This window comes from Lampetra planeri, chromosome 36 (genome assembly GCF_965212315.1).
Source record: "Lampetra planeri chromosome 36, kcLamPlan1.2.h2, whole genome shotgun sequence".
NCBI classification, from domain to species: domain Eukaryota; kingdom Metazoa; phylum Chordata; class Hyperoartia; order Petromyzontiformes; family Petromyzontidae; genus Lampetra; species Lampetra planeri.
In genome coordinates, this window is record NC_136142.1 from 6029640 (window position 1) to 6047922 (window position 18283).

General features: G+C 51.1%; 1 protein-coding gene across 1 annotated transcript in view; it reads left to right on the plus strand.

Annotated features, from left to right (window-relative positions):
* The window catches only part of CDC42 (cell division cycle 42), a 28986-nt gene extending 11502 nt beyond the window's left edge, over positions 1 to 17484 (plus strand). Inside the window, exons 2-6 of the mRNA XM_078611454.1 lie at positions 8685 to 8841; positions 10925 to 10997; positions 13227 to 13336; positions 14062 to 14259; positions 14720 to 17484. Coding sequence (XP_078467580.1) covers positions 8737 to 8841; positions 10925 to 10997; positions 13227 to 13336; positions 14062 to 14259; positions 14720 to 14809 — 576 coding nt within the window. The 5' untranslated portion in view covers positions 8685 to 8736 and the 3' untranslated portion in view covers positions 14810 to 17484. The remainder of the gene's footprint in view (positions 1 to 8684; positions 8842 to 10924; positions 10998 to 13226; positions 13337 to 14061; positions 14260 to 14719) is intronic.
* Positions 17485 to 18283: the final 799 nt, after the last annotated feature.

The following is an 18283-nucleotide window of genomic DNA, read 5'->3' on the forward strand; positions in this document are numbered from 1 at the left end:
CCGAGGAGATGTAGACGTTGGATATATTCTGCTACCCCCTATAAAAAAAAGAATACAACGGCCCTTTTTACCGTGCGCGTGTATGGGGTGAGGGGGGGGAGCGTGAAAAAAAAAGTATTTTCGGCCGGAAATTTGAGAGCCGGCCCAGACGGATTACAATCTGTGTACAGTGCTCGGTTTGAACACCGCGACACAGCCATGTGTGTACGTGCGCGCGCCGTACGAGTGCGCGCTCATGGGTGACGCTCCACTTGGGGGCGGTTGCAAGCGCACAAGGGGTTCTTATCGGCACCTTTTACGATTTGGCGGTAGGTGTGAGGGTGGGGTGTGGAGCAGCGCTGGGTTTTCCCTGCCTGGTGGATGAAGTCGACTTTGGATTGGGGTGGGTGCGAGCCGCCCTGGGCATGGTGGAGAAGTGTAGGTTGTGTTTAGGAGGATTATCGTGTGATAGTTGCGTGTCAATTCAACACCCCTCCCCTCTCTCCTTGCTGGGCTTCCACGATTCGGATACGCGATTCTATTAAAGAGTAGTTTAAAATTTGTATGTTTTTACTGTCACATTGGTGGTGTTTCGACTCAACCTCAAATGAGTACCTTGTGCGGTGTGTAAACATCGGCACTAGGGAGACAAAGGCGGCCGGGCGTGGTGTTGCCCACCCACCCCCTCGTGTGCCGTGCCGGCCTTGATAGGTGCTCGCTAACAGCACTTGCCCCAACAGTCTGTTAAGGCTATATGGGGGATCTTTGTTTCTATCTTTGTCTTTTACCGTATTCGTTTCGCGTAATAATTTTCATGAAGCTGTTGTCTCACTCGATTCTGTGCATCGTTTGTGGTGTAATTAACGTAATAATTTATGTTAATTTGCTATTGGATTTCATAGTTAAGTGCTATTTAAATTGTATAAACAAAGAAATACTGTTCGCTGAGTTCTACAAGCATGAAATTTGATTCGTGGCAGAACAGGGCAATTAACAAATTCTAAGGCAGTTATTATTAGTCTAATTTAACTTGGCAAACTGGTTATTACACCCTATTTGGTTGAACTTTGACTTCAAACTCTTTTTCCCAATTATAATTGTTTGCTTGGATATGCTGGATGTCACGAGCTGTGTTTATATTATAGTGGCATTGACATAATTGGGTAATGATTTAGCATCCCATGCATGCCTTGGCAGTCTTTAGGTCAATACAAAAGCACAGAATACGAGCATACATGAATGTACATCACAGAAGCCTGTAATCGTGAACTGTGGAAGTGACTTCTGGGTGTTGCAGGTGTCAGAGCTGGAAATGTTGAGACTTGACCAGCGAGTCGACAGCACGAGTGGCTTGTGGAAGGGTGTTCAAGGCTATGGGGGGGGGGGGGGGGGGTAACGTTGGAGAACGAACGACTTGCCACAGAGCATAGGTTGACTGGGGGCTCCGATAGTAAAGTGGCATATTACAGGTATGCCCGCGTATTACTGGTGTAGGGTTGTTACGGGAGGGCTGTAGGTGCATGGGATCCAACGGGGAATAAACACAGTGGGCGGAGCTCCGGGAGTACACGGGGGTGGGGTGCCCGCAGCGACGTCCGCATCAGGCAGCCTGGGGGGTTGTGATCCTGACGGGGGGTATAAAGGGGGAGGACAGAGAGAGCTCGTGGCTCAGTCTGGGAACGAAGGAGGAAGAAGGAAGATCTTCTAGTTAGAAGCCCTGGACTCCCCTCGACGCCGCCCTTGTAAGGGCTGCGGAGGATCGAGCCAGAGGCGTGGTTCCGTGAACCAGGGTCAGTACCCTGGGACTCCGGAGACCGTAGCCCGACTCACCAGTGTCGGGCCAGTTAGCCTCCCCTAGCCCGTTAGTGGAGGACTTGGGAGTAGGTCAGGACTAGCTAGGGTGTATCCCCAGTTATCCGGGTGAGGGGGCCGCTACCCCCTCTAGTGCTGTCCTGTACCGACAAAGCTTGAATAAACATACGTGTGCCTCAACCTGGGTGTCCAGCGTAATTACCGGTACTTCATCTGGTGTCAGAAGAATTACGGACATGGAAACACGCCAGACAGCTCGAGCCAGAGTACCGGAGGAGGACACTGCTGAAGTCATTGAGCCCGAGACGGCTCACCAAGACATGGCGCAGCCGGGGGCCGACGCGTTCCTACCGGGGCATCGGCATGAGGAGGGGCCGCAGCCAGACGCGCTACGGCTGGCTCACGAGAGACTGGCGGAGCTACTGTACGCCGCTGCCGCCACGCTGGAAAACATCACGCGGCTGGGGGCTGGTGGTCCACCACGGGGCGAGGGGAGTCGTCGACCTGAGCGCCTTCCCGCCATTTCTGAAGACTCCAACTTTGAATTTCCCGCCATCGTTACGGCAGCTGCAGAGGGCGTGGCCGGGCTCAACCTTGGGTCCGACACCGCTCTCGCTGGGACAGCTGCATCATCACCAGCGGAGGGAGCGTCATCACATCGGCGACAGGCGATTCCATCTGCCATTCGCGCCGACGCACAGCCGAGTCCCGGGAATAAGAGCCTGCAGACTTCCAAGGCGATCGCTGCGCTGCAACAACGGCTGCCTCCGCTGAAAGAATTTGTTGGTGCAGAGGGCGACTGGGGCGGCTTCCAGCGACGCTTCATCGCCCACCAAGAAATGGCAAGGTGGTCCGACGATGAAGCCCTCTGCGCGCTGCCGGCGCTCCTCGACGCAGACGCGCTCGCCGCCCTCACATCGGCGCCGAAAGAGAAGCGGTCTACTCTGCCGAAGGCGCTACAACTGCTGGCCGGGGTCTATGGACCTTCAGCAGAATGCAGAGAGCAGTTCTACGAGCGCAAGCGGGGTGAAAAGGAGTCGCCCCTGGCATACAGGACGAGCCTCCTAGCGCTGGCTAAGACGGCTTTTCCCCGTATGGACGATGACGGCGTGGACGCGATGGTCACGGAGAAAATACTCCTCCTGGCAGACGACCTGGACATCGCTGTCGTCGCACAGGAGGACGCTGAGATGACCTCTCTTCAGGCGGCGCGCCTCCTTCACGCCAACCTTCTGTCCCTGCGGCGGAAAGCCAGCAGGGCATCGGCAGGGCGTGCGGTGGCTGCAGCCACCCTTCCGACGGAGGAGCTCTTCGCCGTCGACCATCGACGGCAACAGGCGCAAGAAGTACGGTCGGCCCGGGACGGGTCAAGCCGTTTCAACCGCCCATCGTCTCCACCGGGGCTCCCGCGGTGTTTCAACTGCGGCGTCCGGGGCCACGTCGCCTCGGGGTGCCGCTCTCCGCGACAGCGCGGGACGACGCCTCGACGGGACGCCGGCCCTCCTCTTCCCAAGCTCCAGCAACATGATCCGGCGAGTCGCGGCACCACACATGCTTGGCCAAAGCACCCACCCGTTGCACACTCTCGCACCACAACAAACGGGGGGCCGATGTCGCGTTGCAAGGGGCCAACGCGGATCACTGCGGGGACTCAAATCGAGCCCAAACAGTGGTCCGTGTTGGCCCATCGCGTGGTAGCCGCGTCGTCAGGGTCGTCGGCCGTGGTCGGACACATTGACGGGGTAGAAGTACGCATCTTGGTCGATACGGGGGCATCGGCGACAATCATTTCGGAATTAATTTACAATATTCTGCCCGTACAAAGCCGCCCTTTAATGCCGGTTAACGTCCCATTCTATGCCGCTAACGGGGGCTCTCTCGGCATCATGGGACAGATTCGAGCGCAAATTTCTATTGGGGACATCAAATTGTCGGGGCCGATTTTCGTTTCCTCCTCGCTGGCGGTTCCGTGCCTGCTGGGGACGGATTTCTTAGGCAAAATGCCCATTCGTATTTTGATCGACCAAGGATGCATTGAGCTTCCGTCGGGGCGGCGCATGGCGTTCCTGCCATCCCCTGCGGCGGCTCCGACGGCGTTCGCGACGGTACCGGCGTTCGTTGTTAAGACTGTTCGTGTGCCGCCGGGAGCTCAAATGCTAGTGCCTCTGAAACTTCGTAAGCCCTTCGCTAAGGGCATAGGGGATCAGGGTGTTTTGCTGGGACCGTCTAGGGCCGGGGTTAATGGACCTCATTTGATTCCGGCCCAGACCGTTGTAAGAGGGGACGGGGACCCTTTCATCGCGGTCCTCAATGTGGGATCGCAGACGGTGGTGGTTCCTCAAGGGACGGTGCTCGCGCATGCGACGCCGATGCCCTGCGAGGTACCTGTCGCGAACCACGTTGGCTCTGCTTCCCGGATGCTCCCACATTCGGACAGCGATGAAGGGTGGCTCGACGCGCTTTGTGCGGAATCGACGGACCTGACAAATTCAGAGCGCCAACAGCTTAGAAGGCTACTGAGGGAATTTTCCGACGTTTTCAGTCGTGATAAATATGATTTGGGTTGCACTCACCTGCTGCGTCACCATATTGACACGGGTGACAGCGCGCCAATTCGCCAAAATCCGTTTCGGTTAAGTCCCGCCGAAAAGGACCATGTCAAATCGGCTGTTGATGACATGTTAGCCGCCGACATCATTTCTCCCTCCACCAGCCCGTGGGGAGCGCCGATCGTCCTGGTTAAAAAGCAGGACGGCTCGTTGCGGTTTTGCGTGGATTTTCGGCGCCTTAATAAAATTTCGGTTGCCGACGCATACCCGCTCCCACGGATGGACGAATCGCTGGACGCTTTGGCGGGAGCGCGATTCTTCTCCACACTAGATTTACTTTCGGGATTCTGGCAGCTTCCTCTGGACGATGATTCTAAGCCTAAAACTGCTTTCCGTACACCGCACGGCCTGTTCCAATTCAACCGGTTGCCGATGGGCTTACACTCAGCGCCGGCAACTTTCCAGCGATTGATGGAATTGGTTTTGGCTGGATTGCAATGGGAATCGTGCCTGATTTATTTGGATGACGTTATTGTCTTTGGTAAAACTTTTGATGAACATCTCCAGAGGTTGCGGGCGGTTTTCCTAAAGATGCGGGCTGCTAATTTGAAATTTAAGCCCCAGAAATGCCATTTGTTACGCGAGTCGGTGCGTTATTTGGGGCACATCGTAGGGCGCTCGGGTATTGCTACCGATCCCGCCAAAACGCAGTGTGTCAGCTCCTGGCCGACTCCCACCTCGGTGGGAGAGGTCAGGAGTTTTATTGGCTTCGCATCATATTACCGACGCTTCGTCGCTAATTTTGCAACGATTGCCAAACCCCTACACGCGTTAACATCTAAAGGGGTTCGGTTCCACTGGGGTCAGGATGAGGAAGCTGCTTTCTGCTCCCTTCGGGACGCGCTGGTGAAGGCTCCTCCCTTGATTTACCCAGATTTTTCGAGGCCGTTTTTGCTCGACACCGACGCGAGCAACACGGGTATTGGAGGCGTGCTTTCCCAGGTGGTTGACGGCGTGGAACGGGTGGTCGCGTACGGCAGTCGGGTGTTGTCTCCAACGGAGCAAAGATATTGTGTCACCCGTAGGGAACTGTTGGCAATTGTCTATTTCATCCAACAGTATCGCCCATATCTGTACGGTCGGCATTTCACCGTCCGCACAGATCATGCGGCACTGCAGTACGCCCTGAAGGTTCAACAGCCATCGGGACAATTGTCCCGATGGCTGGAGGTCCTCCAGGATTTCAGTTTTGAAACCACTTATCGTAAGGGCGTTCGCCACACCAACGCTGACGCTCTGTCACGGATGCCAACCGCCTCCGAATGCGCATGCCTCCTGGGGTCGGGGCGTTGCAAGCCAGTAGGGGACATGATGGTTCCGGTCCTGGCGGCGGCCGCCGACGATGAAACGGTAGTCCCCATTGATATCGCCGAACAGGGGAGAGATTCCCTGCTTGGATTGCCCGTTGATGAATGGGGGCGCCTCCAGTTGGAGGATGCCTCCCTCCTCGCGTTGCGTCGTCGCGCCGGGGAGAGGGGGCGTTTGACGGGTCATGCCGACGCATGGGAAACCCATGCGGGCTTGCTTATGCATTGGGACGGGAAATCCCAGCGTCACCGGCTGGTGGTCCCTTCTGGCCTACGGGGTAAGGTGGTGTGGGCTGCTCATGAGCGCCTCCTCCACCTAGGTACCCAGAAAACACTCGCCTTGCTCCAGCTGAATTATTTTTGGCCGGGCATGACTAGGGATGTCGCTGATCTGTTGGCGGCATGCCCTCAGTGTGCGCAGCGCAAACCACCAGCACGGGAGTCGAACCCGCCCTTGCAGTCCATCCAGGTCTCCAGAATAAATGAACTGGTCGCACTGGACATTCTGGGGCCATTCCCCGCCACCCCCAGGGGAAATAAATATTTGCTTACTGGGGTCGAATATTTTACGCGCTGGCCTATGGCCTGGCCCCTGGCGAATCAGTCGGCAGCAGCCATCGTCGACGCCTTTGTCCAAGGTTATGTCATGGACAAAGGTGCCCCGGAGCGGTTGTTGACCGACCAGGGTAGAAATTTTTCCGGGAAACTCCTAAAACAAGTCTGTGATCTCCTAGGAACGGAAAAAATTCGAACCTCTCCTTATCACCCGCAAACGGACGGGATGGTCGAGCGTCTGCATCGCACCATCTCGTCTATGTTGTCGCAGCAAGTCTCGGACTCACAGACTGATTGGGACTTACAAATTCAAGGGGTTCTAGCGGCATACAGATTGGCTCCCCATGCTGCGACGGGATTTTCACCATTCTTTCTTATGTATGGCCGCGAACCCGACCCACCTGTTCCGGCACAGCTGCAGATCCCCGCGCCGCTGGGTAAAATTAAATTGGATGAACACGTTAAATTTAACCTGGACAAACTGACTGAGGCGCGGGATGCTGCGAGGCTAAATTCTGACAGGCGTCAAAAGGCGAACGAGCGCCTCAGGCTGGCTCGCGCGCACGTGCTGCAGTGGAAGCCGGGGGACAGGGCATGGCTGCACTGTCCCCAGGTACCGCTCGCGACCTCCTCTAAACTCGTGCGCCCGTGGCGGGGCCCCGTCGAGGTTGTCGAGGTTTTGAGGCCTCAGTGCGTTCGAATCAAATGGGGCAGGCGCCGGTGGTTTGTACACCCCTCTAGGCTAAAACCGTTTGTTGCGGTGCGAGGGCCCACTCCACACGCGCGGGGCCAAGCATGTGGGGGGTCGACCGACTCGGAGGGTCCGTCGCTGCTCTCGCCTGATGTGTTGCCGGCTGTCCCACCCACAGGTGCACCGGGAATGACGGGCTCATGCCCTACAACCCACACGGGTGATGCCGACGGTCGCGCCACTACAATCGCGACCTCATCTCGAAAGGGACAGCCGCCACCGGATGGTCCGCCGTCCGGGGTTGCCCCGTGTGACGGGCCTGCGGCAAGGACGCGCGCTAAGATGCGCAGACTCTTATAATATACAGAAAGAAGAAATTTTTTTTTTATTTCACGTGTCATGGTTACTGTATGCTGCGTCGGTGGTGCGCTCCTGCCACATTGTGTGTGTTGTGTTGTGTGTGTGGGCGGGGTGTGTGTGTTGTGGGTGCGTTGTGTGTCGTGGGTGTGCTGTGTGTGCTGGGGGAGTTCCTGGCTAGTTGTATATACGCGCTTTTACGGATTTCGTATTTATACGGGGGGGGGGGTGCGTCGGACATTCCCTTCGGGGGTGTGCTTGTTCTTCTTGTTGTTCTTGTTGTTGTTGTTCAATTTGCATTTTGTTGAAAAAAATGAGGCACACACGGGGTTGAGGGGTAAATGTTCCTTTATTGGAATTGTTGCAGCCGGGACGGCTGCGAGCTGTAATGGGGGGAGTGATGTAGGGTTGTTACGGGAGGGCTGTAGGTGCATGGGATCCAACGGGGAATAAACACAGTGGGCGGAGCTCCGGGAGTACACGGGGGTGGGGTGCCCGCAGCGACGTCCGCATCAGGCAGCCTGGGGGGTTGTGATCCTGACGGGGGGTATAAAGGGGGAGGACAGAGAGAGCTCGTGGCTCAGTCTGGGAACGAAGGAGGAAGAAGGAAGATCTTCTAGTTAGAAGCCCTGGACTCCCCTTGTAAGGGCTGCGGAGGATCGAGCCAGAGGCGTGGTTCCGTGAACCAGGGTCAGTACCCTGGGACTCCGGAGACCGTAGCCCGACTCACCAGTGTCGGGCCAGTTAGCCTCCCCTAGCCCGTTAGTGGAGGACTTGGGAGTAGGTCAGGACTAGCTAGGGTGTATCCCCAGTTATCCGGGTGAGGGGGCCGCTACCCCCTCTAGTGCTGTCCTGTACCGACAAAGCTTGAATAAACATACGTGTGCCTCAACCTGGGTGTCCAGCGTAATTACCGGTACTTCATCGGTAGGAAACTCCTGGTTACACCAGCCCACAGGGGATTATTGTGTCTGTCCGTCGTGCATCCAAAAATGGGAGGGGTGGGGCTAGGTGGGGAGGGGCTGGGTGGGGAGGTTTGGGCTGGGTGGGGAGGGGCTGGTCACCCCATGGTGCCCTTATAAAACTCAACGTTTAACCTACTCACGCCGGCTTGTGCCCACCCTCACAGTCGACCATATTTGCGGAATACACCACGCCGCCGTTGACCCTGGCCCTTGACCGAGCAACCCAACGTTCCTACCAGCTCCCTCCGCAGGAATGTGTTTACAGTGATGCCATCACCTGGATGCTCATTCATCATTGGTGGAGACTCGTGCAGCCCGTGTTTATTATTTGGCTTCTGTTGCTCGAGTTATTTACGTGCAAGAAAAGCATTGTTTTTAATGGGCTGTGTGTTGCTCTGTTGTTTTGTAGGCGCGTGCACAAGAAGTTCCGGCCGACGTCTCTGTGTTTGTAGCAAGCGAAGATGCAGACGATAAAGTGCGTGGTGGTGGGTGATGGAGCTGTGGGTAAAACCTGCCTGCTCATCTCCTACACCACCAATAAGTTCCCTTCGGAGTACGTGCCAACGGTGAGTGTGCAATGACTTGGCGACCGCTTATCCCCAGCGTCTGGAGTCCATTGTAGAGGTGGCCGAATATCTGTCGGCAGCAGGGAGTTGATTAGAAATACACATGGGTGGTAATAGAGCACATTTAATGCGTAGAAAACATGATTCTGTGGATCTGGATTGGGGTAAGGGTGATGGGAAGAGCAGATAAAACAGGGGCACTGATGAGGCATTTAAATTTTTTTTGTGATGTGCACACTTGTTAATTCGTCAGACTTCAGTGACGTCACTGGAGTAGAAGATGGAGGTTTGCCTCGGGTGTCGTATGTAAGTTGAGAGTGCGCTCATCATTGACGATCCAAGCCCTTTTGAGAGAGCCTGTGGTTCAAGGGAAGTCTTCTCCTGCAACGCGGTCGTAGTCTCATTCCTGAAGAACACCGCATTATGGAAAAATCGCGTTTTAATAAATTCTAATGCAGGGTAAAGCGCAGTCCGTGATATCACGTGAGATGCGCACGCAGGCCACACAGACTGAGGCGCGTGGGTATCATTTAGAAGCATCCAGAAGCATACCGCCTTGTGTAGCGCTACGCCTAGGTAGCCATACAACCGCTTATTGCTACTCGCGCGACATAGTTCTGTTCACTCGATTGCGTTGTATCCAATTCACATTATAAAAATGTGTTACCTCATATATTCATGGCATTCTATCCAATTAGCGTTTTGAAAACATATGTTATAGGAGAACATCCTGTATACACGATTATTTCCTTGGTCACATCTTCCCATCATCAGGTGTCGGTCTATTACAACGGTGATTAGTGATAATGGTTTTTACAATTTGCGGGTAAAAATGAAACATTTAACTTGGGCCCAACATGTTTCTTTTTAGTTATGAAGTCCTGGAATATTTTAATGTTTATTCTGCTAATGGCGGTGCACTTTAGTAATTCCCCAAATAAATGTACCCGGTAGTGGAAACACCACCGTGTTGACTCGCTGCAAACTCCTGCGGAAAGTCCAGTACCAAACACGATCGCATCCGTTCTTCTCCGTATAATAATGCACTTGGTTCTATAAGAATGCATGCACACCAGTGGCATGCTTGGCAAAAATATTTAAGAAGGCAAATAAGCAAACCAATTCTAGGCACGTAACATCGGCAGATGTAAAAATTACCTGGATTATTAGCTTGCCTTAGAATGTCTGCTATGTAAAACATGTATAGACGATTGATTTTAACGGAGAAACGAGAGGATAAATGTGTGGCCTAGGAAATAAATGTGGACGTGAAAGGCGCTTGGAATTTCGTGAAAGAGTCGGGTAAAATAACTTGTCTATTTTCATGAGACGATATTGTGGGGTGTAATCGGTAAGAGAAGGTTGCGATGGGTAAGACACTTACACAGGATGGAGGAGGAGGGGGGAGGGCACGGTACTGAGACGGGCATTGGGGTGGCACCCCAGAGGGGAAGACCTACAAGGCGACGGTGGTGATGACAATGTAACAGAGGACCTTGAAGTTTGGCTGTCGACCTTATAGCAACGCGAGGATAAAAAAAAAAAAGGAATTAAGAAATGGCACGGGGTTAATGGTGTCAAAAATATCAGTCCTGCTGACCTCTTTACCACGATTGGCTTGTGCACCCTTAGGGATCAGTCCTCAAGGTTGGGCTACTTGTCAGATTATCATTCATAGAGGGCACGGCTGGGTACGTACGGTGCGAAAAAAGTTCAACGTACAACATACCTTCGTACATGCTCTGAAATGTGAGCAGCAAGTAGGCGTGCCACCGAGTAAGCCGGTATGCATGTTAGCGTATGTGGAGGTGTTTTATCCTTTCATCTCCACAGTTTTTAGCTGTACACACTTAGCACCAGGTACCACTTATTTAAAGCCAAGTCCTAGGATATCATTCGCCTATGATACGATGTCAGCTGTGGCCGGGAATCAAACGAAGGGAGGCAAAGTCAGCCGGGCATGGTGCTGACCATACAAACTCGTCGTGTGCCGTGCCGGCCTGAATCTGAATCGGTGCTTGCTGATGACGCTTGGCGCAACAGTCTTGAGGCAACATGAGGCTCGTTTGTTTTTGTTTTGTAGGTGTTTGATAATTATGCGGTGACGGTGATGATCGGTGGAGAGCCTTACACACTGGGCCTTTTCGACACGGCGGGTAAGAATGTGGCAGTTGTAACATCTTGATGTTCTGTTTTTATCCCTATTAAACTATTTAGTTTTTTTTACATTGATACCGGTAAAACTTGTGCTGAAAGGCACGAGCTTTTGTTTTAAGTAGGGGTGTAACGATTCGGCAACAAATCAATTCTGATGCAAATATTACTTGCGTCGAATCTGTGGAGAATCATTGAATGGAGTTTACAGAACTCTACAAAGGAGTAAAAAGGATTGGAGAGAAAATAATGTGGTAAAAAGAAGACAAAATAATTGAAGTGTGACTCTGACCCATGACAATTCATAGAATTGCTGGGGAAGGGGGTGGCACTGTTGTTACATTGCTAGTTTTATGAGAAAGTAAAGTTGAGAGAGAGAATTGTCTCTATCCCACATCTTTAAACTGTCCGACACGAACGTCCACATTGGTCGAACTGCCCACGGTTGACATAAACTCGCATTAACACGTCGGCTTTCGCGACCATTATCAACCATAATAGAGGTTTTTTTGGGTTAGATCACGTAAATATAAACGTGTCGTTAAACCCGCCACCACCCGACAGCCAATTAGTAAGGTTTGTCATGTAAACAGAACGTGGCCAATTTGTCACTAGTACAGCACACCAAGGTGTGTTGGAGAGCAAATCCACAACATTTACAATCCGATTACGATGTTTCACCAATAATTATAACTAGCTTCATCAGGCAACAGCCAGATTCGGCTGTCGCCAGATGTGTGATATGTGTAGGGGGCAGTGCAGGCACGTTCCTAGCTGGTTCTCTGTGTAGCGTTTGAGTGTTGTCCACTTGAATTTTTTCCATGGGGATCCCCCAGCCGTTTCCAGTTTCATGCCACTCAGGAAATGTTCCCTGAAATGTAATTTGCTGTTTTGAAAGTAGATTTTAACACTGAACAAGATTCTTCTGCATTTAAGGGTTTTGGAGTATTTGGCTGCCATAAATTTAGACAAGCCACTGTCGTTGAGCTATCAATTGTGGCGAAGTTACTTCTGATAAAGCTCTATAGCTTGGTGGGCCTTACCTGGTAAAATATACATAGTTTATAGTTTAGTTCTATAACATTGATTCTTATGCTCACGATATATGCATGGAATTGTGCGTGCGGGAATCGGTTAGTAACGGTTTATGCAAATGATGCTCAAATAAATTAAGTTAAATGTGTATATGAAACTCAATCTGATGGGGAAAAGAGAAACGATGCAAATTCAATCGTAAGAGACGAAGAATAATCTATGCCCAGATTAAAGCGCAACACCAAAACATAACTTATTAAATCTCTGGAAGGATGGCTTGTTTTCATTGTCTGTACAAAATCGACTTTTTTTAGAAGGCAACAAGTGAAAATAGAGTACATTTAAAAAGTAACCCATGAACTTGTCAAATGGTAAATTCATATCGTAGAATTTTTAAAGATGTGACTTCTTCAAAATTGAATGAAAATATCTAGTAACCTCTGCGGTTGCCAACATTAGCAGCTTTGGAAACAGTGACGTTTGCCAGCGAAGCGATCCATCTGCGTGATAAGTCATGTGACAGATTACATCGCATTCCAGCTCGGTTGTCTCCAGTTCTGTCAAATGCTCTGCCAATAACGCAATAATCTAGTGCAGCATCAACACAAGCTTTTGCAAGGAATGAATCCCCCGAATTTGTAAATATGCAGCACAAATGAAATGGCCTGCCATTTTTAAAAAAATCTCAACAATGAGTATTATTGATATCGTCCATCTGACACGCTCATAATCCTGTGAAACAGAGCCTCATAGCTCATCAGATTCCTCCAGCATAAATAAAGATTTGGATTCTGGTTTCTCTGATGTACAGTTCTCCGATGTTGTCGGGTCGTACCGCGTGTTGTTGTATGTGCATTGAACTTGTTTCGCACCATACTTGGCTAACCGTGCTAATGGAAGGTGCGTAGCCAACCGTGCTAATTGTTCGGCACAACGTCCGACGTTCTGCTCCACGTGCTGGGCGTTTCTTCAGGAACTTCGCTAAATACGTCGCCAAACGTTGCAGTGCTTTGCGAAGTATGCTTAAGTGCCGCTGCAATCAATGATGACTCGTTACCGTATCGTGGTGACAGTCTCTTGATGGTGCCGGGGGTCACAGAAAGCAGTCTTAGTCTTTTGATAACAACGACGATGATGATGCCATTGCAATCCACGTGTGCTTACGCGAAGAGGTGATTGCCTGGGTGTGTGTGCAGGTCAGGAGGATTACGATCGGCTGCGCCCCCTCAGTTACCCGCAGACGGACGTCTTCCTTGTTTGCTTCTCCGTCGTGTCTCCATCCTCCTTTGAGAACGTCAAGGAGAAGGTGAGGCCATCCTCGGTAACGTGGCCCGTGGCTTTACGGCCACTGGGTGTTTGTGGTGTTGGGTTGAGACCGAGGTGGCCACGTATTGGGTCACGGACTGTGACCCCCCCCCCCCCCCTGTATCGTCACTGCTAGCCGGGTATCCTTGCTGCTTGAACATTTGTGCTACATTATTCAGTGGTGAGTAATAGTCAAACAAACCCCCATGACTGGCATGGCATGGGAAAGGCCTTCATCCAGCAGTACTTGACAGTGGGCTGTATATTATTATTATTATGCAGTCACAACCCTTATCCACAATTGACATAAATTACGGGTGAATTACGAAGAAAATGGGCAATAATGCCGCAATAAAACTTCTCAAATGCCACCGACAACACGAATGTCGCTGGTTTGAAAACGCTGGTCTAAATCGCTTGTCCTTTTGGTTGAAAAGCGGTTAGATTACAAATAAAATAGGCAGAATGCTGCCATAGAACGTATCAAATGCTGCGTACAGCACTAATTCCACTGGTGTGAAAACGCTGGTCCAAATCGCTTGTCCTTTGGTTGAAAAGCAGATAGATTACAAAGAAAATAGGCAGAATGCTGCCATAGAACGTATCAAATTGCTGCGTACAGCGCTAATTCCACTGGTGTGAAAACGCTGGTCCAAATCGCTTGCCGTTCTTTTTGGTTGAAAAGTGCCGTTTCAAAGCTGTGCCCCTTCGCTGCCCATTCCACAGTGGGTGCCCGAGATCACGCACCACTGCCCCAAGACGCCATTCCTGCTGGTGGGCACGCAGATCGACCTTCGCGACGACCCCAGCACCATCGACAAGCTGGCCAAGAACAAGCAGAAGCCCATCACGTGCGAGGCGGCCGAGAAGCTGGCGCGCGACCTCAAGGCCGTCAAATACGTCGAGTGCTCCGCGCTCACCCAGGTGCCGCCCCCCCCTCCCGCCATCTGTCACGCTCGCACACAGCTGCGGCAGATCACGGGGGCTGCCTTAGCCAATCGAACGCCACATCATCCGTAGCACGCGCGGTCCGTTTGCAGTGTATTCGCTTGCAGTGCATCCGATTGTTTAATACGAGGGACACTTAGAAAAGTCATCCGCACAAGCGGAAAGGAACGACGGAGCTTGGCATGTGTACAGGCTGTGGCAAGTCATGACGATGCTTTTGTTTGTTTCAATGCTTCCCCTGGGGGAGCACATACGTGGGAGGTCTACCGAGCACCAAGCCCCATTAGTAGTCGTCAGGACACGGTGGATTTTAATTCCGAACCATTGCTGGGGCTGTGCAGGGGGGCGGTGGTTTCATGGCGTTGGCTCGTGCTAAGTATCCCCTTTTCCTCTTCCCTTGCGTGTGACCCCCCCTCCCCCCCATTACCGCCAACAGAAAGGACTGAAGAATGTATTTGATGAAGCCATCTTGGCAGCGCTGGAACCGCCCGAGCCGAAGAAGAGGAGAAAGTGCCTTCTGCTCTAAGAGCTGCTAGGGCAGCAGCAGCAGCAGCGGCAGCAGTAGTGATGATGGTTATAATTAAATTCGAATAATCATATACCAGTGGTGCTGCCACCTAGACCATAGCCCATCCTATGGGCCTGGATGTCTCTCTGCAACCCACAAAACCTTTTACTCCCCCCCCTGTACCCCCACCCCTCCCTTAACCCGACAAACCTCGTCATCGTCAAAATCCTTCCCATCTTTTGAGCTCCTTTTCCTCCTCATCCTTTAAACTCAATTTCCCCCCACCGGCCCGGCTCTCCCCCCCCCCCCCGCCTACCTTTCCCACCCACCGTGTTTTTTTTGTCTGTCCAGCACAAGCAGTTTAACGCGGTATGTTATTTTGTACTACTCCTCCACCACCTCCTTCCCGTGGAGGCATTTAAAGTGTGTGTCGTAACAAAATAAGCGCCAACACACGAGTGTAATTGTATGAACGATGATTATGTAACTCCAACCCCCTTTGTTGTTTTAAAAAATGTTTTTTTTTTGTCCGTCTAACAACCTATTTTTTGTTTCTTGAAAAATAATTTGAAACGATACTGAACGCATCCCGACAATATTAAACCTGTGGATATTTGACAAGCGTGTGTACTGGCGCCTGTCGCAAATCGTACAAAAGGAATGAGACTCGCACGATTCAGCCATTTACAAATGACTCGGCGATAAACCCCATGGAAATATTCCTCGTCATGCATATGCACATATGTAAATTGCCCCAATGTTTACATACGTATGTATAGCAATGAACGGAATTGGAGACGTTTAGCCGCAATGTCAAGCGGCAATTACAAGCATCGTGGCATTCCTCCCCAAACGCGTTTTGTAGCAAACGTCAATTGTCGCGCAAAATGTGAGACGCTGCTTGTGGCGGTGAGAGTGGTGTTCAGCGGGGGGGAGGGGGGGGGTCCAGCCTCTGCTATAAGTGTACCAAGTTGTAGCGTGCGTCGTCACAAACGCGTCACCGCGTCCTGCAACCCCGCGGAGGTGGGGCAGGGTGATGGGTTGCCGTTGCAGCTCACGGGAGACGCGTTTTAAACCCGCTTGCCAGCCTGAGATCGCTGTTGGAATGTTTTTAACGGAGCAAGGAAAGCGCGCGTTTAAGTTGGTTAGAGAAATTAAATGCATATTAAAAACAAAAAAAACCTGTAAAAGTTTAGCGTGTAGGTGAAAGTTTTTTTTTAAGTGAAAATTGATACGAAGTCAAAAATAAATAACAGAACATGGTAATTTCTATTTGTAGTGAGTAGTGTGACTACATCCTGTACATAGGTAATAAGCCAGGGCTTTATTTCTTGCTGAATAATTTGTGGGTCGCTGGTAGACTGGGGAGTAGGTGGCACGTGACAAGTCCGTACAGCCATAGCCAGAAATGTACTGGATGTGGTGTGCCGGGTGCGGAAATATTTTCTGGGTTGACCCAGACAATCCCGGCAATAATGAAGCCCTGGGTAGAGCAGTTTGGCCATGCTGGGTGACCATACATAGCACATTCTTAAGGGGGTGTTCACCCGTAGGTAGTTTTGAACCGAGAATTGTCGACCGGCGCCGTACAATTTAAATATTCCCTGACCCAAGTGTCACTCGTTGGGAGTGATGCTATAAAAGAAAAAAAGCAAAGGTGACAGACTGAAGCGTCCGGCAGGGTAGTGTTTGGGTGAGCAGCGTGTGTGTGTGCGCGCGCAACGCTTTGCAGCTTGAAGTTCCTCAACCACTGAGCTGCTCCTCCTAAGCCTTGAGAATGGGTGCCTGTACGATGGTTTAATCTCGCTCGGAAGTTGCTCTGGCTTTTTAACTTTTCCACTGCTAACTTTCTTTTTCATAACAAACGTGCAAAAGAATATACAGGGTCAGTGGAGCCCATTTGAGAGCAAAGCGGTTTGCGTACAAAACCACAGCTTTCATGCAACAAATTATTCAAATATAAATATCACGTAAAAAAAGTAAAATGATAAAACATTAAAAAATTCTAAGTGAAAAATATAACGAATGAGAGTGGGTATCGTAATCGATATGAGCTAACGTTTAAATTTGCCTTGTGGCTACTGTAACTTCTAAATAAAGAACCAACATTAGCGACACTTAACAGCAGATTTATTTCCTAGCCTACGAACATGATTAATAGCGCAGCGATGCGTTTTTTGGGTTGTACCGCATGCTGTTGGGTATGATGTTCAACGTTTCGCTCCATTATTCTGGAAGCTTGGGCAACGTGATTCTCAGTTCCTGAAGAAGCACCCAACGTGGTGCGAAACGTCGCATCACTCAACAATACGTGGACGGTAAAACCCAAAAACGGAGCCATACAACTGCAACCACGCATCAATTGTGTGTATCGTTTATCTTCTCAGTACATTAATGATAGACGAGTTATTTTAATTCTTCTGCAATGTTTAATGTTGACCCCGGTGTGTTTTTTTTCGTCAAGGCCATTTGGAACACGACGCGATCATTTAAACGGAGCGCGCGGATTGGGTCTCGTGCAACGACGGCGCTCGACCATTGTAACCCTGAAGTTGACCTAGCAAGCAAAACAAATATTATAATTTAAAACGTCGACGTCTTGCGCATTTAGTCACTCCTAACAATATACACCCCCCCCCTCCCCAAAACGTGGACGACTCCTTTTCGCATTAAACGGCGCGACGTCACTTGAAGCCTATATTGTGGAATGTTATTTACCAGTTTAATATCGTGTTATACTGGTAGGAACCTCCTGGTTACACCAGCCCACAGGGTATTGTCCATCTGTCCGTCGTGCATCCAAAAATGGGAGGGGTGGGGCTGGGTGGGGAGGGGAGGGGCTGGTGTGGGGAGGGTGGGGAGGGGCTGGTCACCCCGTGGTGCCCTTATAAAACTCAACGTTTAACCTACTCACGCCGGCTTGTGCCTGCCCTCAGTCGGGCATATTTGCGGAATCCACCACGCCGCCGTTGACCCTGGCCATTGACCGAGCAACCCGACGTTCCTACCAGCTCCCTACGCAGGAATGTGTTACCAGTTATTCCCCCAGCATGGCCTCATCGAGTTTTGAGACGTTCTTGCCGGGGTGCTGCATTGTGGGGGATATTTGGTAAATTCTCAATGAGCTTGGTTTCATAGACGAGGTAACTGGGAGAAGCTAAATCCACCACCGGCCACCGGACAGGAGGGGGTGACATTCAACACTGCCATTGCCTGGCCACAAACATCTGGCAAGCGCTGGTGGTCCCTTATCAAAGTGCAAACCAGGCTGAAAAAACAACAACAATGCTGCTCCACCACTTGTCAAACTCAATGTTGGGGTTTTTTTTTTGTTCCCGATTGGCTGGGTTAACAAATCTTCCTGTAGCCATAAAAAAGCAGCACTCTGCTCTTCTCACAGACCCATTTGTCTAACCGTCGTTAGCGGATTTCGTTACGAGCAACGATTGTCCAACGTTTGACAATTAACGTGACAGAACCTGTCGTGTCATG